Raw genomic sequence first — 24401 nt, 5'->3', positions numbered from 1 at the left:
GGAATAGCAATACTCATACCAGACAAATTAGACTTTAAAGTAAAGACTATCACAAGAGACAAGGAAGGACACTACATAATGATCAAGGGATCAATCCAAGAAGAAGATATAACAATTGTAAATATCTATGCACCCAACATAGGAGCACCTCAATACATAAGGCAAATGCTAACAGCCATAAAAGGGGAAATCGACAGAAACACAATAAAAGTAGGAGACTTTAACAGGACTTTAAATCTTTAACAAGCTCCCCAGGTACTTCTGAATATTACTGAGGTTTGAAAACTACCCCTTTGGTTCAGGGGTCAGCAAGCTATAGCCCTCAAGCCAAAGCAAGCCCTGCTACCTGTTTTTGTAAATACAGTTTAATTGGAATGCAGACATATCCATTCATTTATTGTGCATGGCTGTTTTTGTGCTATAATGGCAGAGTTGAGTAACTGAGACAGAGACCATATGGCCCACAAAATGTAAAATATTTACTATCTGGTCCTTTATAGAAAAAGTTTGCAAACCTTTACTCTTGTCTACTAATTTCCAGAGTCATGTTATTACTTGTGATAGGAACTAAGTAAGGCAATGCAGATGATCACTACTGAAAACAATAATCCTTGGACTGAATTCTTTACAATCTTTATCTTCATATGAGAAAAATGATTGATTTTTATAGATACAAATTACCAGCCAAATTTTTTCCTGAGTTATACTGCCCCCTAATGGTGGAAATGTTAAATCACAGATGCTTAATCAGATTAGATATTCCCCAATTGACAATCAATTCCTGAAATCAGACACTATAGACTTTCCAGCAAGGGACTTTAGGAATCAGTTCAGGTGGCAGAACTGAGTAGGACTAAATCAACGGCCTCAGAGAAGGTTGGCAATTTTAATGAGAATTAGAATCCCTTCCTTCTGGAAAATTCCTTTCTCTTCAAAGACTATTATTCTTTGCATGTCCAATTAGATAGTCATTGATCAAGGTGACACATTTCTTGGGGACATTTCAGCCATTTGTGATTCCATGTCCATGTCCATCTTCAAAACTGAAGTACAATACTATCAATATGGTCAAAATCACATGTGCATTCACTATGATGAACTGTGATGAAAGGAAAGAAAGCTTAAACAGGAATCTGGTTGCATACACACATACGCCAAGATGCTTACAAAGGAGGACTGCACACATGTTGGCAATAAAGAGTTGGCAGAGGATGAAACCATTGGTTTTCCCTCTGGACTACTGATTAAAATCCTCTGAGGAGCTTTTAAAACATAATGATGGCCAAATCCTCCCCCACCCCCAAAACACTTGGACATTTCTTAAGGTGATGCTGGACATTTGGACCACACTTTGAATAGGAATGAATTAGATTATCCCTAGCCACTAAACACAATTTTCATGCAAATTCAGTGGTTCTGAGATCTTAAAGTAAGTATCTGGTAAGATATCTGAGATCTTAAAGTAAGTATTACTTGGAAGCTAACTAAACATGCAAATTTGCAAGCTTCAGTATCAGAAATTAAAACTCAGTGGATCTCAATTTTTAACAAATGTCCCAAGTGATTTTGAGATTCACAGTCTGGGGACCAAACACACATTAACCTACATAAATGATATTTATTCTACAAATCACATTTTTTAAGAAGGCAGCAGCACTGTTTATTAATTTTACAAGCTACCCTGACCAAATGTGGGGAAATTTTTCCCATTTCCAAGTGTGAGAAGAAATTACCGTCAAATTCATTGGCTTAAACTAACAATTTTCTTACATTTCATGATTTTGTGGGTCAAGATTTCGGTAGAGGTCGACTGAGTGATTCTTCTGCTCTCCCTCTGGTACCAATTCAAGTCACTTAATGGTACCCAACTAGCAAACAGGTTGGCCTGAAGCATCCAAAATGGCTTCACTTCACAAGCCTTGGCTGGAAGGCTGGGCCAACTGTGACTGTTGCCTGGAATGCCTACACACAATCTCTCCAGTCTACCAGACTTGGCTGGAGTAGTAGGTCTCCTTACATGGTAGCTCAAGGCTCCTAGAGAGAGTGTTCCAAGACACAGAAAGTGAAGCTGCCATTCTCTCAAAGCCTGGGCTCAGAACCAGCACAGAGTCATTTCTGCCATAGTCTACTGGTCAAAGCAGTTACAGAGCTCAACCAGATTCAAGGGGATGAGTCATAAACAGGCCGGAGTCATGGGTGTGTGACCCTTTGAAAAACCTCAAGAGTAGTTGCATAGGAACCTGAACTTAAAAGGACTCCATGCTTGGTTTACTGCCATCTTGAAATTCTTCATAATTTTTGAACAAAAGGCACTATATTTTCATTTTGCCCTGGGTCCCATAAATTAGGTAGCCAGTCCGCATCATAAACCTCACTTTTCAATGGGTAGAGTATTTGAAATTTTGTAGCCATCTTTAATCGGCAATAAACTGCCTGTCAGAGACTTTACTCCTCACCATAGTCCTATATTCAAAATTATCCTTTCAAAATGAAGACTGATGTTTGTGGGTTAAATTCAGCATAAAGAAGGGAAACAAATTATGAGGTTGGAAACTAGAACAAATTCTGTGATAAGTTTAGGATTAAGAAATGCCTTGGAAACCAACCACACTGAGTATCTGCTAGCACCCCGTAACTGGTCACCTCTGGGCTCACTCACTCAGTTATGTCACTTAGGCATTAACCAACAGTTATCCAAGGTCAATATGTGTGCTGAATTTATACATACTGTCCTTGATGAGAAAGACAGCCAGAAATCACTATATAGAAGGGAAGTCTCCATGGTCTCAGCAAATCTGGATTTTTTTTTGGGGGGGGGGGAGCATCTGCAAAACTATGTATAGGTTATTAGGGAAGGCAGTGACAACTCCTATGCTTTTTGAGAACCCCAGCCACATCTGACATCTCTTTGAGTCATCAGTCATTTGCACTACATGATGCTCTCAGCAGGAGCTCAGTGAGGTTGCTGGTGATGAATCTAAGCAACAAATGGCACCATAACAATAACAACTACCAAAGACCAAGATGAATAGAATAGAGACACAATTAATGGAGAACAAGGTCAGGAAGAATTAACTATAGTACTTTGCTTAAAGGTGAAGATTACTGAATTGAAACTATTGATGTGATAAACTCTCGAAAGGTATGATTATCCAGGGAAAGTTTCTTAGAGAATGAAGCTAGATTTTGAAAGAAATGAAGGTTGGCAGAGTACTGAAAGGAAAGAGAAACTACACTGGTATGAGGACAAGAAGCAAATCACCCCGACTGGGGTGGAGGAACGTGGGTAGAGAGATGTCACTGGATAAACTAGAGATGAGAAAAGGAGAGTCATTACTCCAGGGCACTGGTCCCAGGCTGCAGAATCTGAATTTACTCCACAAGCTATGGGAAGTTATTGTAGTTTGCTATTGGTGTGGAGGGAATGAGTGATGGCTTTTTATTTTATTATGCAAGCATAATAGTGGAAGTCTCCAGCTGATGCACATTCCAAAGGAGGTACAAGACTAAGATGCAGAATTTTTCAAAGGAGGTGGTCAGAAACCTAGTGAATGATTTCCTAAACCACTGAAACACATTGAGGGTACAAGTATTAGAAGCTGGCGATCAGAAAGGACTTTAAAAGAAAAGAGCTCTTGAGATACTTGATGGTGGGAATGTTTTCCCTTATCTCACGAGATGATTTGAAGAAGTTAATATGTATCTCTTGGAGTCTGAATAACACAATGGCCTGGTATCTGATTCCCTCCTAAAGAAAATCTAAAGGGTAAAAGAAAGGATGACTAGATACTTTGATGGAGGGAGTGAGAATTGGCCTGAGTTCCCAGAGTTCTTTGAGGCAAAGATTGTGTTTCCTGTTGTGGTAGATGTTGTGATGCCTGAAAGACTTGCTCCTCCAGCCACTGGAAGTGATGCCAGCAGGTAGTCCTTGACTGTCAGTCTCCTGGGGATTGCTTTGGTTGAAGAAAGATAATGACTGGCTGGTATGCAAGTATAAAGTCCCAGCTCCCCACCCCAATTTAGAACAACTCTGCGGGGCCATCCCAGGATCAGAACTCCGTCTAGATTGGCTAAGGCCTCTGTTGAGGCTGCAGCAAAGCTCAACTTCTCCTGCTGACCAATTCTGCTTCTTTCCCTTCCTTCCATAGGTGTTGATCCCAAGGACACTCCCAAACAAACATTGTGTATGGTTATCTCCATTGCAGAATCTGCTTCCCGGGAAACCTGACCTGTAACACCTACAGATCCGTTGCGGATCCCACCAGCAAGTGAACTAGCATGGATTATCGTGGGTCTGCCCAAGTGGGACCCTGTAGGGATAAATAAACATCAGGGAAAGGATCCTTAAAGTATCACTGAATTCCTTCAGCTGGGGAAGGAGTGAGCAACAGCTGGAATAGAGACACGCCAGCCTGGGTCAAGAGAACCAGAGATTAAAAATTTCCAGTTATGAGGGGGAGGGGGTCTTTGAAGAACTTACAAAACTACCTCTGAGAAGGGCCAGTTTTAACCATTTGCCAAGTCCAGAGAGCACAAACAACCAGTTCACAGCCGTGTCAGTCAGATCAAGCCTCTCCTGCTCCTCTCCTGTCCTCCTTCCCGGGGTTCCAAACCTGGAGAGGTTAGAAACGTGGCAGGGGGGGAAGAACACAAGAAAACGTAAGAGAGAAGATGCCAAAAACATTCTTTTCCTGACTTAAAAGTTTAAAACTCTTCCCTTATCTCTTTCCATTTTTCATGATATCCCTCAAACACCGTCATAGTCTATTCTTTCCTTTACTTGGGGAGATGCCCCCATATTCCTCTGGAGCGCGGTCTCCAGTGTCCCTTGTTGCAAAAAGTCAAAATCTCACCTTAGCTAAGGATTGTCCCTGGTGGTCTCAGGCTGTAAAGCCTAGAAGCATTGTCTTGGCTGGTACTATGCCTCTCTGGTCATTCCAACTACGAGCATTCTGAGAGACACATAATGAGAGGCACATAGCAGGGGCTCAATAAATTTCTAATTTCGTAACTGCCTTCGGAGAGGAGAGCTGGGTCTGGGGAGGCGGCCGGACAGAAACTGCAGCCACGGAGGTGGAGCAACTGGGGACCCAGGCCAGCGCTCAGGGTGAGGCACGCGCCGGTCGGAACGCCTCCGGCCAGGTAGAGGCAGCTGAGAGAAGCCTGTGCGCGACCGCCCGTAGGCCCTGACGTAGCGCATTGGTGGACCAGCACGACCGCCGCGCCGCTCCCTCCCTCCAGTGCGCTCCGTCGTCCCGCCCAGCCCAGCGGTGCTGCCGCGTCTCCTCCTTTCCACACTTCTGGCCCCGCCCCGCCTCACCGCCCCGCCGCGCCCCGCCCTACCCGGCTGCCCGGCCCCACCCGGCTGCCCCGCCCCGTCCCTCTCGTCCGCTCACTGGCCCGCCCCTTCTCGAGGTGCTCGCCCCACCCCTTCCTGCCGCCCCGCCCCGTCCCGCTGGTCCGGTCCCGCCCCCTCCTGGTACCCTGCGGGCAAGCAGCGCCATGGGGACCGCCTCGTCGCTCGTGAGCCCCGCAGGCGGGGAGGTGATCGAGGACACGTACGGGGCGGGCGGCGGCGAGGCCTGCGAGATCCCGGTGGAGGTGAAGCCCAAGGCCCGCCTGCTGCGCAGCTCTTTCCGCCGGGGCGCGGGGGCGACGGCGGCGGCGGCGGCGGGGGCCGGGCCGGGTTCGCTGCCCCGCGGGGCGGGCGGCGGCGGGCTGCTAGGGGCCAGCTTCAAGTCCACTGGCTCGTCGGTGCCGGAGCTGGAGTACGCGGCGGCCGAGTACGAGCGGCTGAAGAAGGAGTACGAGATCTTCCGGGTCAGCAAGAACCAGGAGTTGTTATCCATGGGCCGCCGCGAGGCCAAGCTGGACACGGAGAACAAGCGGCTGCGAGCAGAGCTGCAGGTAACGCCGGACCGGGGCGCTCCCTGGAGCCGCACTGCCAGCTGGACCCTGGACGCCTGACTGCTCGGCACTTTAATTTCAGAGGACATATTGTCTTGGGGTCTAAACTGATTCCTTAACTAACATTCCCCCCCCTTTCCTATTTCTGGTCCATTCATTCAGATGCCTTGAAGCAGTTAGCCTGAAAGTGTCCAGAAGCGGCAAATGCTAGTCTCCAGGGAAGTAGGTCCACACGCAGCACACATATACTCAAAAGACTTTGGCGACATCTGTTGAGGCAACTCATCAAACCTTTCCTAGGAGTTTTTAACCACGCTCCACCCTCCCCCCCACCCCACCCCCCACACACAATTTTACAAACCTCCGAGGTGGGTCTTCTGTCTCGGTTTCTTTGTGAAGTTCCATAGCTTTTTTGGATATCAGTGATCTTGAAGTGAATTTTTCTGGAAGCCCCTGATTTTCACCACCTTAACTGCTGTGATTGATAACGTTACCTAGGTGTAGTCAAATTTCCTTAATCCATTTGATTAATTTACTCAAAAAACAATTATTGCATGCCCTCCCTATAATAGATCTATTTTAACTGATTATTGGAAGATTTATTTTTCTGTGAGCAGAGTAGTGAGACTTTGTGTCATCAGTTTGGGGCCCTTCTGAGGGTTGTAGTTTGTTTACTCTCTTTTTCTTTACTATGGAAGAGACTTCTGGACAGCCCAAGTGTTCCTGAGCTCATTACAGTAGGAACAGAATAAATACCTCAGACCTGATTTTCTAGAAAGAAGAGGCACTGTTTTTGTTTTTTTTTTTTAATTTAATTTATTTATTTATTATTTTTGGGGGGCTACACCAAGTTCAATCCTCTGTTTTTATACACATATCCCCGTATTCCCTCCCTCCCTTGACTCCCCCCCCCTCGAGTCCCCCCCCCACCCTCCCTGTCCCAGTCCTCTAAGGCATTAGAAGGAAGAAGCACTGTTATCTGGGAAGACATCAGCAGTTTTATCTGTTGTCTTATCAGTTTTCTTACTGGGTAGTCTTAATGCACTTGCATATGTGAAATGGACTTATGCATTTCAAATATCAGATTTCATGCATCCAAGCCATTGTCTTGGATTCACTGCATATTGCAAAAGACTGTGAGATGGAGGTAGAAAAGGTCAGACCAACCAGGGTAGAGTGCACTAAGCCTTGACAAATGTTACAGTCCCAGGTCATTCCTGTTACCAATCCTGATTCCTTATGTAACCCTTTTGATTCCTTTCTCATATACTTAGGCATTAAAAAAAAAAAAAAAAACCTGTATTTATTTAATCCATTCAGTCAGACACTGGAGGGCTGCAGTGTATCAGGCACTGCGAGGGCTTGGGGCTGGCAAGAGGAGAAGACCTGGAGACAAGGAGTGCACAGTCTCACAGAAGTAATTATCCTTCAGGTTAAGCCTTAGAAATTGTACTTCTTGTTCTCTTCAAGATGGGAAAGCTGAGGTGTAGTGAAGATTAAGAACTAATGCAGTATTTCAAAGAAGAAGTATTAATTTCCATTGTAAGCTTAATGTTGAATATCTTCATTTATAATTCAAGCATATTTGAGGTTTTTTTTTTCTATTATGTGTTTGAATAGAATGGCGATACGCAGTTCTTGATAACTGGTGAAAAAGTAAGTAGATTGTTAAAATTCTAAGATATGTAATATGTGTATAAGATAATGTAAAATTTGGGAAGGCATGCTATTTTTGTTAGAAATAACGAGGTAAATTATTCCAGGCACTTCAAAAAACTTATCAGAAGATACTTCGGGAAAAGGAGAGTGCTTTAGAAGCAAAGTATCAAGCAATGGAGAGAGCAGCTACCTTCGAACATGACAGAGATAAAGTTAAGAGGCAATTTAAGGTAAATTTCATACATCTCTATCCCTAAAGTGATATGGAATAGAAGCAGTGTATTTTAAAAGTTCATATAATGCTGCAGTGAATAAAATGACGTAAATGATATAAGATCCGTGAAAGTTATAAGAACTAAGCTAAAGCACTTTTTACATTTTTGAGTTGGACCAGATAAACTTGATAGTTTAAAAAAAAAAGGTAGAAAAGCGAACATTTTAGTAGGGATTTGGGGGGACGGGGACAAAAGGAGTGTGTTTCTATTAGGGGAAAGCATTTAGAAATGTTTGGGGATGTTTGCTACAGGAGAGCATTACTGGCATTAAGTGGGAGGGGGACAAATTTGCGAAACATCAGGTAGCACACAAGCCAGCTCCACACCGTTGGCACACATCCTGCTGGAATTCCAGTGGATTCCAATTACAGAACAGTGATGTAGAGGTACTCAGATTATTCATCCGACAAAAGAGGAGATCCAGGACCAAATGAACAATGATTTTATGAATGAAAGAATTTCCCTTAAAAGTTGTTGATACAACTTCATGAATACAGAAAAGGGTTTCACAATTAAAATCCTTCTTTTAAAGATTTTTAGGGAGACCAAAGAAAATGAAATTCAGGATTTATTGAGGGCCAAGCGAGAGTTGGAGAGCAAACTTCAGAGGCTACAGGCTCAGGGGATTCATGTATTTGATCCTGGAGAGTCTGATTCAGATGACAACTGTACAGATGTTACTGGTAAATTTATTTCCTATTTATAATATTTTGAGATTTCAATATAGATGTAATGGTTGTAGAGCCAATTTTGAATTCTTTTACTTATAAGTAATTGCTGTTACAAATAGAGTTGCAATTTCTCTTCCTCAGCTGTTATGAAAGCTCTTTTCTATGAAGTCATGATGTTGTAGAGGCTGAGGTTCCTTCTGTCTCATTGCTCTACTAACGTTAACCCATAGCTTTTCTCTCTCTGGTCTAAGATAGCCCCTCCAAGTCCCACCATCATACCTGCAGTTTATCTCGGGGGAGGGGAGTGGGGAATACATTACTTTCCTTGAAGGCACAGTCTGAAAGATATACACATTACTCGTACTCAAACCCCATTGGCTAGAACTATACCTAGGAAGATGGGAAAGTGTAATCATTAGTAGGAAAGCCATGTATCCACATAAAGTTGGGGGTTGTGTCACTAAAGGAAGTAGGGGAGAATGGATGTTGGAGGACAGCTAGTAGTCTCTGTCACATTATTTTTCCATGTCATTGGTATATTCTTTACAGCTGTCAGAATATCTGCATAATATTTCATTGAGTGGTTTCCAGTGCAGTTTCGTAAAGTATTTTTAAAGCTTTTGTTTTATACTTAAACATATAAAATGTTTCTTTCTACAAATAAGGAAAAACCTGGAATCATAGAATGAAAGGGTCCACTGTTCCAAGTAAATAATAATGAAGTGTGATTGATTTTGAAAAATATTCTATTTTAAATGTGGTGGAAAAATGCAATCACTCTCCCATTTATTAAAAAACTATAATTATATTCTTACAGACTGATGTATTTTGGAGTGAAATGTGGCAACTGATAATTCCCTGTCAATTTTCATTTTAGTACCATTGGAATCTAACCAGCATCCTGGGACTTTTATTACTAACTTTTGAGGAAAAAAAAGTGAAGTGATTCTTAATGGTTTAGAGTGACTAAGAAGATGCTTTTATGCCCCCACATTAGTCCTAGTGGTTATTTCAGTATTGACATATGTTAAAATGTACAGTGTTTCAAAACTTATATTCTAATTCTCTTGGTAAATTAATAAAAACAAGTTAATATTTCCTCCTAGGTCTTTCTTCCTATTTTGATATAAACATGAAGAAGGAATGCTTGAGGGAATGTCACTCATTATTTGTCATCTACAAATAATAATCTCAGTTTTGCCAGAGATTTAGCCCAAATACCAGTTTACTTATGTTTGTTCAAGGATGCCATGTACGGCAAATATTATTTATTAAGAAAAATCAGCGTGTTCATAAGTACCTATTGATTCAGGCATCGATTTTGTTGCTCTGGGAGGTTAAAGAGAATGTGCTCTTTACATCCTTAGCTTACATCCTAATGAATTACCAATATTAATTTCTGGTTTGCCAGTAATAGTCTTCTTTTGAAGTTCTTTCTTTCAAATTTTACACTGATACCTAAATCACATAGTTAGAAATGTCTTTTAGAATTTTTTGTTCAGGGGTGTTTTTATGCTCCTCTCTGTTATATAATTCCTTTGGTCATTGTATTCCTAATTTTTTTTCATCTTTTCCTTTTTAATCCCCTTTTAAATTTGAGATGATAAGCAGAATTATGTTAAGCACCATCTTAGAACTTGCCAGAAGTTGGTGGCAAAGTACTTTCAAAATCACTGTTTTGATTTAAAAGTCAAAGGTTGAATATTTTTTGTATTTATAATAATATTGTGGTTTTTTTGCATTAGAAATCCTGTTGAGTACATTGGATATACTCAGTGAAATTTGAAATTCAATATAATTTGGTTTTCATCAGATGAAATCTCTTGCTTTTACAGCTACTGGAACCCAGTGCGAATACTGGACTGGTGGAGCCTTGGGAAGTGAGCCTTCCATAGGGAGTATGATTCAGCTTCAGCAGTCCTTCCGGGGCCCTGAGTTCGCCCATAGTTCAATAGATGTAGAAGGACCCTTTGCTAACGTCAACAGAGGTAACACACACCATTTGCCAGTTACCTTGGGTAATGGTAGTGACTGTGTACTGTAGTCTTGTGCTGGGAAAACTGCCATCAGTAGAGCATGAGACTTGTGTTCTGGGTGTCTCCCACTGTCAAACCATCACTTACTGGTGCTGGTCACTGGGCAGGAAGGATGAAGGTATGTAATTCACATCAGGAGCAGAGAGTGCTCCCCGGCCAGACTAGCCAGTAGGTTCTAATAACTGAACTTCTGGTCTGAACTCTCGGGTATTTTAGTTGAGTGATGAGAGCCTAGTTTTAGATTAACTGAAAAACAGTAGTTTTTAGTCTTTCCCTCTGCATCTTTGATGGTGTGACAGGTTAGAGCAGTTGTGAAGTAGAGTACAGAACTTCAGTTATGTAATATAATATTTTTATTCATTATTTTTTATATAATTCAGTATCCAAAACAGCTCTTAAGTTCTGTTCAGAACAGATCTGAAATGTTATAAGTAGCTCCACTCTTTTTTTAAAACTATGAAGTTACTTATCTATTAGCAAAATAAAAATTATTTTTTTAATTATCCATTTTGAATTAGTCAAATATGTCTTAAAGTATGCATTCTCACTAACTATCTTTCGGTTGTTTTTCACTTTATGCCGTTCTTGAACTTCCTTTTTGACTCAATATATTTCAAGAATAATAAGTAGGTAAAACCATAGGCCGGCCTGGAAATGTAGGCTCTCCTCAAGTAGCAAACTAATTGAGCAGCCCGTGTAGCCTAGTTCCCTGACATTTGACTGGAGCTACCGGTACCGCAGCAAAGACCGCTGGTGACATTGATTGTTTTAAGCCCCAGGATAGAATTTGAGGTTAGAGAACTGATTGCCTTCTAATTTGTTATTCTAGAAGCTTTGTCCGTATTACAAGTGAGATCAGATGATGCCTGTTGTCAATGTTGTGGGGAATCAACTTGTCAAATGTTTTCTAGTAAGTTTTTTCAGGAACTTATGAGAAATTTTATTTTCAGATGACTGGGATATTGCTGTAGCTAGTTTATTACAAGTTACCCCCTTGTTTTCACATTCTCTCTGGAGTAACACTGTCAGATGTTACCTCATTTATACTGATGAAACCCAGCCCGAAATGGATCTTTTCCTTAAGGTGAGAATATTTGTAAATTCTGTATTCATTGATTTAAAATATGAGTTAATACTGTGTCCTGGTTATGATACTACTGATTGCCTGAGCCAAGTAGTTTATTACCTACTAGATTATGTCTTAAAGAGTAGGAAGCATCCTGGGCTTTTCTTAAGAACACATCTTACTCAGTATTATCCATATGTTCAAATTAAGGCCTTAGAACTTTATACTTTTGAACGCTTCATTACACATTCTCCACAGTGTTTACGGCCCTTACTGATGGTGCCTGCTTTAGTTAATACCTGCCAGCTCTATTCTTGAATCTGTTTCAGGTTATAGCAAAATTTAATCCTTGTCATGGTTTTAAATTTTTCAAGGCAGACATTGGGGTTAAGCTAAGGCAGGGGTCAGTAAACCATAGCCTGTGGGCCAGATCTGGCCTGCAGTCTGTTTGTGTATGACCTAGAGCTAAGATTGGTTTTTACAGTTTTAAATGGTTGAGAAAAATCAAAAGAGGAATAATATTTTGATGTAAAAATTATATGAAATTCAACTTTTGGTGTCTATAAATAAAGTTTTATTGCAACACAGCCACACACAACGTATTGTCTCTGGTTGCTTCTCACTGATGGCAGAATAAATTATGATGGAGACTAAATGGACCACAAAAACCTCTGCCAAAACAGCCAAGTTCTTAAGCTATTATTAATTTGCCATCTGGCCCTTTACAGAAAAGTTTACCAACTACTGTTCTAACTGAATTTTAAATAAATATGCATGTCACATGCTATACCTGCTATATTAACATCCTCCAGATTGTTGATTAATAAGTTCATTTAGCTTTCCTTTTATATTACTCAATTTTGGTAAAAAGACAAAGTATTTTGAAAACCAGAATACTTCCACTCACTGAGTATAGGTTGTTCCCAAATACATGTTGAGGGAATGACTAATTTATTGCATAATAATCATCATTACTAAGTAACTTAATTTGTTATAGACCAACATATTTTTATTTTATATCTGTTTGCTTTAGTGTTCTAATATATCACGGTGGACACTTTTTACTATATAAATCTATGGATTTATATTTTTCACCCTATAACAATAAATACAAGTCATTTGTAATAGTAATAATAAATACATACCAAAGCAAAATAGCCTAATACTTTACTCCTGTTGTTTTAGGTTTTATTATGAGATAAATCATTTTTTGAGCTAGGAAACAGCCAGGTTGCTATGCTATTACTATTTTTATTTTTAGAGAAACTTGCCTTTTCTCTTAAGATTTTCTTTAAGATGTGATCATATATTTTTTAAAGTTTTAAATCAGACTGTCCAACAGAACCTGTGCTAAAGCATGCTTTTTGATTTTAAGTAGCATGAGGCTGACTAGATCTTTAGTTAAATAAACTGTGCTTTCATATGTTTTGTTTTTAGGACTATTCACCTAAACTTAAGAGAATGTGTGAGACAATGGGGTATTTTTTCCATGCTGTGTATTTTCCAATAGATGTTGAAAATCAATACCTCACTGTAAGAAAATGGGAAATTGAGAAGAGTTCATTAGTTATCTTATTCATTCATTTAACCTTACCAAGGTAAGCTGAAAATTCTATAATTTATTATAGAGGTTAAACTTGTAAATAGAATTGAGATTGGCAGATGAACTTGAAAATAAGTTCTAATTGCATTGTTATAATCAAAAACAATCGATGAGGACTTCCTAGGCGGCACAGTGGTTAAGAATCCACCTGCCAATGCAGGGGACACGGGTTCAAGCCCTGCTCTGGGAAGATTCCACATACCGCAGAGCAGCTAAGCCAGTGTGCCGTAACTGTTGAGCCTGTGCTCTAGAGCCTGTGAGCCACAACTGTTGAGCCCATGTGCCGCAGCCATTGAAGCCCACGTGCCTAGAGCCTGTGCTCAGCAACAAGAGAAGCCACTATAATGAGGAGTCCACACACCACAGTGAAGCGTAGCCCCTACTCGCATCAACTAGAGAAAGCCCGTGTGCAGCAACAAAGACCCAACGCAGCCAATAAATAAAATAAATAAATATATAAATAAATAAATAATCGATGAAATTCAATAAACTCTATGACTTAATACTTAAGATAAAAAATTAAAAGTTTAACACTGTTAGCCTTGTTTAAGAGGTTATAAGGTTAACATCATTAATGTAAGATCATTTTAATCAGGGGTCAGCAAACTGTGGCCCTCAAGTCAAATCCAATCAACCACCTGTTTTTATAAATAAAATTTTATTGGAGCACAGGTATGTTCATTCAGGTACGTTCATTCAAATACGATTCATTATGTATTATCTAGAGCTGCTTTCACACTACAACAGCAGAGTTGAGTATTTCAGCAGAGACTCTGGCCCGCAAAGCGTAAAATATTTACTAGCTGCCCTTTATAGAAAAAGGTGGTGACCCCTGATTTCAATAATCAGCATTAACCTTCATTATTTTCTTTCTTCAGATACAGATTGAGAGGCACTTGAACTCCTGTATAGGTGTTAAATCATATTTTTAATTCTCTGAGGAGCTAACTACTTAAATCCAGTAAAGTGAGCAGTTTTCTTGTAATGTGAATTTCATCACACCAGTGAATCTAGTCTGCAAATAAAGCTTTTTTTTCTTTTTTTACCAATTAGATATATAGATAGAAGACAAAATGAGATAGATAGAAGGTTAAATAAGAAGTTAATTTTTCTTTCTATATTTTTTATCTGATTGGATTTAATGCTTCCAGCGGATTTTTCTCTTTTCATTGAGATGCAGCTCTGACTTTAACTGTGTATGGAAGTGTTTGGAGCCTTAAGCTTTATGAGAGTCCCTGCAGTATAACCCATCGTTGATCCTTAAGACTCCACCCAGAGGCCAGGTGGCCAGGGAACTACCTGGTCAAGGAAACTTTTCCCAAAACAAGTTTAAGGATTCCTTCAACTTGATTTCCTTTAGTTGGAGTTCTTTACCTCCCCATCCCTCTTTTATTTTCCTGTTTTGTTTTTATATTTGTTAAGAATATATCCTGTTTTATTTTTTAATATCTAGGTAGTATGTTATCTCAGGTGACAGTATATGTCATTTGTTGTTTTTCTCTTGTTAATTCTTTAATCCTTCAAACCACATTGTTTTTTCTTTCTGTTTTCCTGCTTTTTTCCTTCTGTTTTGTGTTGGGCCTGGTATTTTAGTTTTTTATGCAAATTCTGAAGCATCTAATGGCTTTCCCCTATATATACACACTAATTTGCCTTTCTAGACAAACTTTCATTTAATGCTTTTTAGAAAGGGGAATTGTTTAGTTTTCCTTGTGGCGTACAAAATACTAGTAGGTTATTTGAAGATTTTTCTAGAATTTAAAGAGGAATAGTACAAACTGTAGTTATGGTGCATTGAGCATAGTTAGAATTTTGTTTCTTTAACTTTTATCTCAGTCAAGATTCTTACAAGTTATCCGACCTTCCGCTTCTGTCTCTGGACTTTTCTCTCAGTGTATCTGGGGGATAGGGGTTCAAAGGATTCATTGGATAAATAAAGGCCAACGGGCTAGAGAAGAGAAAAATCTTGAAACCTTGAGGCTGATGATATTTGTGTTTTAACTTGCGAGTTATATCATTGTAAGTGGAATTCAGTTTTCCATTTATTTGCAAAGTCTCATGAGTCTGGATCATTATTTTGAGCAAAGTTTAACAGTATTTTTGAGAAGTTTTTTCAGAATTAAATTGAAAAAAATTAAAGTTATGTATGCTTTAAAATTTAATTTCTTGCACAGTTTATTTTACCTCCTCTCATTGTGTGCTAGTGAATATATTATACTTTAATATTGATACCAAACTAGAACAGAGCTATAAAAACATCCATTTGGGGGAAGTTTCACTTATTCTGCAGCGGGGCCTTTTCTGGCCAGTTGTTGTTGTAGTAAATCCCCCTTCTTGGCACTTGGGTTAATTGACTAACTGTGTGCTGCCACAGTGCAGTGTAGCACAAGAAATCCTGATTTCCAATCTAGCCTTTTATTGGAAGACTGTGAAGAAGCTTTTCTGAAAAACCCGGAAGGCAAACCACGATTAATTTATCATCGTTTGGAGGATGGGAAAGTCAGTTCTGACTCTGTCCAGCAACTGATTGATCAAGTTTCTAACCTGAACAAGACCAGCAAAGCCAAGGTAAAATTCATGGGTTGTTTTTAAGAACATGCTTGGCAGAGAGAGGTGCTGGAACAAAGGCCAAGAGGTGGGAGTGAACCTGGCGTGTCTGGGGAGAGGAAGGAAGCCAGCGTGGCTGGAGCAGAGTGAGTGAGGGGACAAATAGGAGAGGTCACTGGGGCCCATCCTGAAGAACCTTGCTGTTTTACTTAGAGTGAGGTGGGGAGCCGTCAAAGGACTTGAACCAAAAAGGAGGAAATGCTGTTCTGGCAAGACTCCCTTGGGCTGCTGTGTTGAGGATTGACTGTGGTTTGGAGGGAGGGTGGTGGAGGATGGCAGAGGTGGAGAGCTGTTGCTGTTATCCAGGTGAGAGATGCTGGTGGCTTAGACCAGGGTGGTGGTAGAGGATGTGATGAAAAGCAGTAGGATTCTGGATTAATTTTGACAGAGTCAGTAGATTTCCTAACAGCTTAGTTGTGGACTATAAGAGAAAGAGAGGCATAAACAGCAATATGTGCCTAAAAAGTGTGTAATCTCTAAGTGGACAAATCAGAATCTTCACTGTGCTTGTTTCCCAAGCGTGGGTTTCCTTCTATCTATTATTGACCAAGGATTAGCGTAAGGAGGAGCCTTTTCATGGTACCCTTTCCTGAGAGCATTGGGAAAAGCCAAAAACTGATGATGAGTAGGAGAAGGATTTGATCATCCCTAGACGCATGGTGGGATGTATTTTAGAATAGAGATTACAGGCTTTGCATTACTGCACGCTGAGATAACTTGGTAAATATTTGTAGTTAATGTTAAGAATACAGTCAAAAACAAGTCTAGGATTTTGACAAAGTTTCTGTTTCTCTATGCCTAGCCAGAAAATGAGATCCAAATGTGAATACAAGCATTTTTTTTTGAGGCCCGCATAACATAGTGAAGAGTCTGAGACAAAAGAGTACATTTTTATTATAGTTAATCTCCAGAGCCATTTCATTCTTTAATTATTTTAGTACAGCCTAGTTCACTAGGTGCCACAATGAAACGTGTTAATCTTTCTTATCTTTCTTCTATTTATTCTATAAATATTGCTTTTAAAAATTAGTATACTAGAGGATGAATTTTTTTTATATTTTTTTTATAAACTCTCTCTGTAAGATCTTAGATTATATTGTGAGTATAAATTTAAATGTAGGATAAACTTCTTTGGCTTTTTGTTTTGTAGAATTGTAGCTTTGCTGGCATAAAGATGGATTTTGAAAGTGTGTATATTGAATGGTACAGAAACGTAAGATGAAATTAAAGTAGTTTAATTCGTGTGTGTGTGTGTCAGTGTGTAGGCATGTATACGTGTGTGTACGTATGTGTACATGTGTGTATATGTGTATGTGTGTGTCTCTGTGTTTAAGAAAAAAACCATGGCCTTTATTCATCCGCAGAATGATTAAAACAGTAAAGGCTGAAGTTAGGCTTTTCCCAGCTTTGTAATGTTCATACCCAAAAAGGTGAATTGATTAGCAAGTTATCCACAAGTTCTTACCTAACAAGGAAGTGTGAGAATTCAGCCACTGGAATTTTCCTGAAAAAAGACCATTCCTTTCACCCTGGCCAAGCCCCCCAGCCAAGCAGGGGAGGAGCTGAGAGTGACATTTGGGGGAGGGGTGCCTTGTCCTCTGCACCGGCTCCCTGACCTGCCCCCCAGGTGAAGGCAGTGGAGCTGCCCTCCGCCTTGGCACATGGCCCCTCCCCTCACCACTCGTCTTGATCGTTCCGTAAATAACTCACAGATTCGCTGGGCACCTGCTGTGTGCCAGGCCCCAGACCCACAGGGGAAAGCAGAGGGGGCCCCCGCTGTCACCCATGAATGAAAGGCTGGTTCCCTGTGACCACTACGTCCTGGGACCCCAACGCTTCCCTGTTTCCTCAGGTTACCCTGGTTACCCTTCTGAAACAGGCAGAAAGCAAACAGTGTTCAGCGAGGGCTTTTACATGAACCTATTTGTTTGGGTTCCAGAACAAGAAGAAAAAAACGAAAATTATTGCTTCCAAGGCTGTGAGCTGAAAAGAATCAAGCCAAACTTAGGAATGTTTTCCACACTCTCTGCTCCACATGATAAAATCTACTTCTGTTTGCACCCAAGTACTGACAGGGACAGAGGCTCCATGGCCTCACTACACACGTGGGGGTGCAGACGCTGCTCCCAGGGCCCCAGCACACACCGTCCCGCCTGTCCGGTTCCTTAACAGGTTCCTGCTGTCACATGTCAAAATGGGCAGGTGTGTGCATCATCCAGGCCTAAGTGGACTTTCACCGGCCACACCAGGTCCCAGACAGAGTTTTGGCATCACCGACACCGGTCACTTTTCCAGATGGACACATAAGCAAAAAAAAGCATGCTTTTTGTTTTATTTGCAAAATCGTTCACACTAAATCCCTTGTGTGACCTTAGACAAGTTATTTAACTTGCCTCAGTTTCCTCTGCTATAAAATGGAGAGAATAACTGTGTCTCCCTCATAGGGTTATAAGGGTAAATGAGCTCATATACGCAAAGTACTTAGAACGGTTCCTGATATGTAAGCGCTATAAAAGTGTTCACCACCCCGTCCTCCTCCTGTTAGTGGTGTTCTTTCTTGTGAAACTTCTTTTTCTTTTCCCCCAGATCATTGATCACTCAGCAGATCCTGCAGAAGGAGTCTATAAAATCTATATTTATGTCGAAAAGATTATTAAACAGGTAAATGTGCATTCCCTGTAAGATTTCATCTCAAATTTCTTAAGACTGATTTCAATAAAAGTGGGGTTTCCAGAGAAGATCACTTGTTTGTTTTTTTGAAAACAATACCTGGGTAGAGTGCCCTTGTTTCTGGTGAGAGTGCATCCTGTGGTATTATTTTGATATTCCCACTACTGTGTATCTGTATCTCTCAGCTGTCTCACAAACGATTTGATGTTTTATTATCCGTTAAGGGTAAAACGGATGACAAGGTTGGTAGGTAAAAAGGAAGTATTTGAGGAATAACGTTCATCCTGTTCAATAGAGAGTCTCCTTAGATTCTGTGTGTACCTTGAGTTTTTGTCAATTAGAACAATCTGTCTTGAATTTTTCTACCACATTATCCCCCAGCAGTGGAGAGGGGGTTTGAAAACACACCTCTAGGCATCCGAGAGCGTGGATCACAGAGGTGTCTCAAACGGAAAGTTTCTGTGATACCTCAGTATCATCTTGAAACTTTATGTGAGTTATATATTCTGCTTGATGTTTACCTGGCTTTATTTTTAATATTAAAAATCATTTAGAATTATGTGTCAGCAAAAATGTGAATAATGATAAGAAAAAGAAAAAGAATTCCCTATCTTCAGGTAAAATGGGCACAAGATGTTTAGCCTGTGTTTATTCTCACCTGCTGACCCCTCCCTCAGGGTCCTGGGGACCCCATTTGAGAAGTAAGGGAGTAGATTACTTTTTTAAATTAAGTTGTTACAAGTATGGAGATTTGGTACCAGAGAAGAAGAGTGAGCCCCAAAATAAGATGCATTGAACAGAATAAATGGCAGTAAGTGAAAATGGAGCTAACTGACCAACTTTACCCTTTTTAGGACAACATATTTTCAGTGATTCATGTAAAGACTAGATATCAGGGCAGAGATACTTGATATCAGGAAACCCCATCTTAGTAATTAAATGCTTGTAAAAATGTAAAGCAGCATTATTTCTTAGGCATTAGCACAGTCTTTAAAATTGCTCACCAGCCAGATATAACCAAAGATATTGTGTAACAGTTTTCAGAAACCAGATCCCCTCTAACTTTATTTTTAATGAAGAGATTAAATGAAGAGATTTTTATTTAACGAAGAGATTTTTATTTTTATTTATGTTAATAAAATAATAAAAACAAAGACCTCTTTGTTTTTATTATTTTACTATTTCTTTACTTATTTTCTTCATTTTTAAACTATTGCTTATTTTTATCGTTATAAATCAATCCCTGCAGGTACCATACAGAGGCCATAGGTTTGGACTTGCCCTCCGAGGTAGGTGAGGGCCACCTTAGGCTTGTGTGCTGACAATACTGTCTTAATTCCTTCATTCACTTTTGTGTGCTTGTTCTTGGTCTTCAGGACATTCTGGGCTTTGAAAATACAGACCTGGAAACTAAGGATTTGGGCAGTGAAGATTCTATTCCAGAAGAAGATGATTTTGGTGATGTTCTGTGGGACATACATGATGAACAAGAGCAAATGGAAGCTTTTCAGCAGGCTTCAAATTCAGCCCATGAGTTGGGATTCGAGAAAGTAAGCATTTGGCATATTGTTCCAACAAAGATCAGTTGCTGCTTAAAGGCTGTATCATAACTGTGGTTTCACCTAATTGTAGTCAAGGTTAAGGATTGTGTTGAGTATCTGCCCTCATGGCTTAATTATCCACGTTGCGACGTGCTTAGAGGTTTGTATCATATGAAAGATGTGTGAGAGTCAAATGTACTTAAGAGTATCAAACATGTTTAGTTACAGATTAGGATTTATCTACTACCTGTTTATTATGCTACCATCTGCAATTCACCAGGCCAAGTTTAGGATACCTAGGAAACTTGATAAGAATAGTAAGGCTATCATTCCAATTCTTGGAGGAATCAAACATTCAGAAAACAAAGCTGAGTCGTTAATGCAATAGGCAGATCAGTCCTTCAGCATCCTTAAATATCTAAGCAGATAAACAAAACTAGAAGTACACAAAGATACTATGTCCAAGTTCAAAGAATACTTAATAATATTTAAAATTTAATGTAGGAACTAATGTCTCAAAGAATATCACAGTAGCTGTCACTAACAGCTGTATATTTATAGAATTTTTAATGACTTTTATAATTTAGACTGTCAGTGTTTATGTCCTGGTTCCACCATTTCCTTGCTATGGATTTTGATCAAGTTACTTAGCTCTAAACTTTGACTTTCTTGTCTGTAAAATGAGGGTAACTAATGACACCTACCTCACATGATTGTTGGGGGAACTAAACGAGATCAGGCACATAAAGCACTCAGCACAGTACCTGGCACGTGATAAATGTTAAGTTGTGGTTATTTTATAAGAGAGGCATTGGTATCACTATTTTATTATATAAATGGAGGACCTAGGGTTCAGATTATAGTTTGCCTAGAGCATACAGGGTGTAGACTGCAGATGTGAGATTCTAACCTAGGGTCTTCTGGCTCCAAATCCTATGCTTTCCTCTATGGCAGAGGGTCTTAATGTGGGAAACATAGGTCTATAAATGGGCGTTAGGTGGGACCGTGAACTAAATTGGCAGAATTTACAAGGTCATATATCAATTAAGCCCTTTGCTTCTTGAGAAGCATCGTTTCTATCAGAAATATTTGAATTCCTGGGAAATATATGACAAATAGAAAGATTGATTGAAAAACTATACCAAGTAGTTATTTATTGTAGTTGCTGGAAATTTCTGCTACCTTAAAGCTTGCATAAATTGCCTATTACACATTCTTTTGATTTCTCATCGGCTATCATTTAGACCACTGGTACACTTAATAAATATCCTAACCCCCAAGATGACTTTGGAAACTCCTTTATAATGACTCAGATATTTCAGTTTTCTGAGCGTGTCCTTTTGAGCTCTGAACCAGGTTTTCCTACGTGGGGAAAGCCTAGGAAATAGGAGTTCTTGGACTTTGCATGAAACTCACTCAATTTCAGAAAGATCTCAGGTGGCCTGTCCTCGCTTGATTCTCTGTAACAGAGTGGGAGATTCCGAGGCCGCAGACAAGACCCTATCTTGTTTCTCAGGAATCCCTGGAAACTGAGATTGTCTCTAGGACAGGTGTTCTTCTGCCGAGGAGACGTAGGATGCCTGCTGGGTCCCTCAAGGCCTTCTGTGGTACTTTCCATGGTTCAGGAGCTCCGGGTAATGTGGTCTCCCTGAGTGTTCTGCAGAACACCTGAATGGTGCAAAGCCCCACGGGGATCTGAGAGGTTGCCCCTCACCCGTTAATACTATGTCAGGAGAAATTGGGGCCCATTCTTATTTTTCTACTTTCGGCATATTTAACCAGCTATAAAAATAAGCAATTCTGGGGGTGCTAGAGATTAAAAGTAGATTTCATTTTTCCATGCAGCTTTTCTCCACTGATTTCAGAGGATATTTATTATTCTAAGACTCTACTTAGTTTTCTAAGAGGCATGTTCTTCCTCACAATTTAAATTCATTTTTATTTCTAGTATTACCAACGCCTTAATGATCTGGTGGCAGCACCAGCACCAATTCCACCCCTTCTTGTATCTGGAGGACCAGGCTCTGGAAAGTCCCTTCTTTTATCAAAGTGGTATGATGCAGTGCGATTACATTGTTATTGTTGTTCTCATATGAATTACTGAACTTGTTCAACAAAATGAATTATCGTGTGTCTGCCTTCCTGCAGGGCCTGTACTGAACATTAAAAAAGCAAAAGGAGTGCAATAACAGACTGATGCCCTGAGATATATACAATTTGAATGTTAGAGAGAAGATACAGAATGAGAAAGGAATAGGAAATGTGTGCATTTGTGATTTTGTAGGTCAGAGCTAAGGGAGTGGCCACTGTGACGTGGAGTTAGGTGAATTACAGAGGGCATAGGCCTTTATTCTCAATTACTGGCTTCATCCTAAAAGTTTCATTGGGATTTTAAACATTTGACACAAGACAAAAACCGACTATTTAGAGTGAAATAAATCATAAAGAATATAATTGTAAAGCATAATCTTTACTATGAATGCAAACTAATTCTTCAGATTATGGACAAAGGTTCATATAAGGCAATAAACTCTTAGTTTTATTTTAGTTCCTCATGTTATTGAAAAACAAATGGTAAAACCATTTTCTTTCATTCATAGTTATTATTTACATTGAGGAATTAGCATCTGTTGTTTCCTTTTATTGCCCTTTTATTCAAAGTTATGTTTGGAAATACTTTTTTTGTACCTAACAAACTTCTTTTTTCCTTTAGTAACGTATTTGTAATTAAAGGTTAATGCTCATTTTACTAATTCTTTAACCTCAAATGTATAGTGTTTTGGTTTACATTAGTGACATCAATTTGTAATTAAAATGAAGCTATAATTTTTTAATGGCTTATTTAAAAGAATCTAAAAGTGGAGTAAAAATGGAAATTTGCCATGTTAATTCAAAATTGACTTACCATGTAATTACTAACAGGTAGCATTTGATGCTTAATGCGTTGTGAATTCTTCTTTTGTTAACAGTGAGGAGCTTCGCCAGTCTTATAAAAGGTGTTTTTCTTTCAGGATCCAATTACAACAGAAGAATTCCCCTAACACACTAATCCTTTCTCATTTTGTGGGGAGGCCCATGTCAACCAGCTCAGAGTCTTCCTTGATTATTAAACGACTCACTCTAAAGGTAGAACATACCATCTTTTGGAATTATCAGAATTTTTATTTAGATTCAGAAGTTGGGCCTGAGTACCTGATGATAAACCAATTTTCAGTGTTACCCATTAGTTTTGGTTTTGCATAAGGTTAAAAATTATACTCAGTGCAACTGGATTCTTTTGGTGACAATTTTGGTTTAAAATGCAGAGATAGAAATATTTCTCACCAGCTGTGATAAAGTGTGGCTACTTTAATTTGCATGTGTTCTCACCTCATAGTTGATGCAGCATTCTTGGTCAGCGTCTGCTCTGACATTGGATCCTGCTAAGCTTCTGGAAGAATTTCCACGTTGGCTGGAAAAACTCTCTGCCCGTCACCAAGGCAGCATCATCATCATTATTGATTCTATAGATCAAATTCAGGTATGTTTTCACGTTGTAGCCTATTGATACAATCAGAAAGAGACAAAAATAGTAGTAGTAGCTATAGCAGGCATTTAAATCATATATTTGTGAGAAGAAAATGTTGATGTTGTTTCTTTTATTTCTGCTTAATTTCTAGAGAGGAAGCATGTTGATAAAATATATAGCAGTAGATGCTAGTGTCTTATTGGAAAGGACCAACTGTATTTTCACAGTTAGCAAATATTGTTCATTTTGACATAGTTTTGGGGCCTTGACATTTTCTTGCATGTTCAGAATTCAGATCAGTGATGGTAGTGTTTTGCCACTTGTTCTTCTAATAGTCTGAAATAAATCATCCAAAAAATAAGATTTTATCCTTAATAATAATGAGAAATTTAATGAGAATTTCATGTTACTTGGGGAGCTGTTATTGGGTTGCTTTTGAAATATTTTGAATTAATAGATGGAATTTTGTTTTTATGTTTTTAAGCAAGTTGAGAAACACATGAAATGGCTGATAGATCCACTGCCAGTGAATGTGAGAGTAATTGTTTCTGTGAATGTAGAAACATGTCCTGCAGCATGGAGGTAAGCTGCTGACTTTAATTCTTTCAGATAACATGAAATTTTTTAAGTCTAAACAAAGAAAAGTTTTTGACATGTGTTTATATTTCTCATGTTTTCCATATAAGTGGCAGGGAGAATGGGGAGAAGTGGACAAATTCAAGAAAAGGATGCAATCTGTAGGATTTGGTGGGAGGTTAGATCTGAGATGTGAGGAAGAAAGCTAGGATGGCTCCCAGGTTTCTGGCTTGAGAAATGAAGTAAATTGTGATTGTATAAACTGAGAGGGGAAACACAGAG

General features: G+C 39.5%; 1 protein-coding gene across 9 annotated transcripts in view; it reads left to right on the top strand.

The window, feature by feature from the left end:
• Positions 1 to 5485: 5485 nt before the first annotated feature.
• NPHP3 (nephrocystin 3) overlaps positions 5486 to 24401 on the top strand; it is a 47338-nt gene continuing 28422 nt past the window's right edge. For 5 of the 9 annotated variants that reach the window (XM_057738303.1, XM_057738300.1, XM_057738304.1 and 2 more), the window contains exons 1-14: positions 5486 to 5907; positions 7528 to 7563; positions 7671 to 7796; positions 8374 to 8524; positions 10348 to 10500; positions 11499 to 11632; positions 13052 to 13212; positions 15629 to 15785; positions 18411 to 18485; positions 19871 to 20044; positions 21984 to 22087; positions 23047 to 23161; positions 23412 to 23555; positions 24028 to 24125. In XM_057738303.1, the coding sequence (XP_057594286.1) occupies positions 5503 to 5907; positions 7528 to 7563; positions 7671 to 7796; positions 8374 to 8524; positions 10348 to 10500; positions 11499 to 11632; positions 13052 to 13212; positions 15629 to 15785; positions 18411 to 18485; positions 19871 to 20044; positions 21984 to 22087; positions 23047 to 23161; positions 23412 to 23555; positions 24028 to 24125 (2033 nt within the window). In that variant the 5' untranslated portion in view covers positions 5486 to 5502. Of the gene's footprint in view, positions 5908 to 7527; positions 7564 to 7670; positions 7797 to 8373; positions 8525 to 10325; positions 10501 to 11498; positions 11633 to 13051; positions 13213 to 15628; positions 15786 to 18410; positions 18486 to 19870; positions 20045 to 21983; positions 22088 to 23046; positions 23162 to 23411; positions 23556 to 24027; positions 24126 to 24401 lie in introns of those variants that run through there. The other 4 variants (XM_057738302.1, XM_057738305.1, XM_057738301.1 and 1 more) reach the window with 3 other exon arrangements.

This window comes from Hippopotamus amphibius, chromosome 6 (genome assembly GCF_030028045.1).
Source record: "Hippopotamus amphibius kiboko isolate mHipAmp2 chromosome 6, mHipAmp2.hap2, whole genome shotgun sequence".
Lineage (NCBI taxonomy): Eukaryota > Metazoa > Chordata > Mammalia > Artiodactyla > Hippopotamidae > Hippopotamus > Hippopotamus amphibius.
Note: the sequence above shows the minus strand (reverse complement) of the source record. Positions and strands in the feature narration are given on the sequence as shown.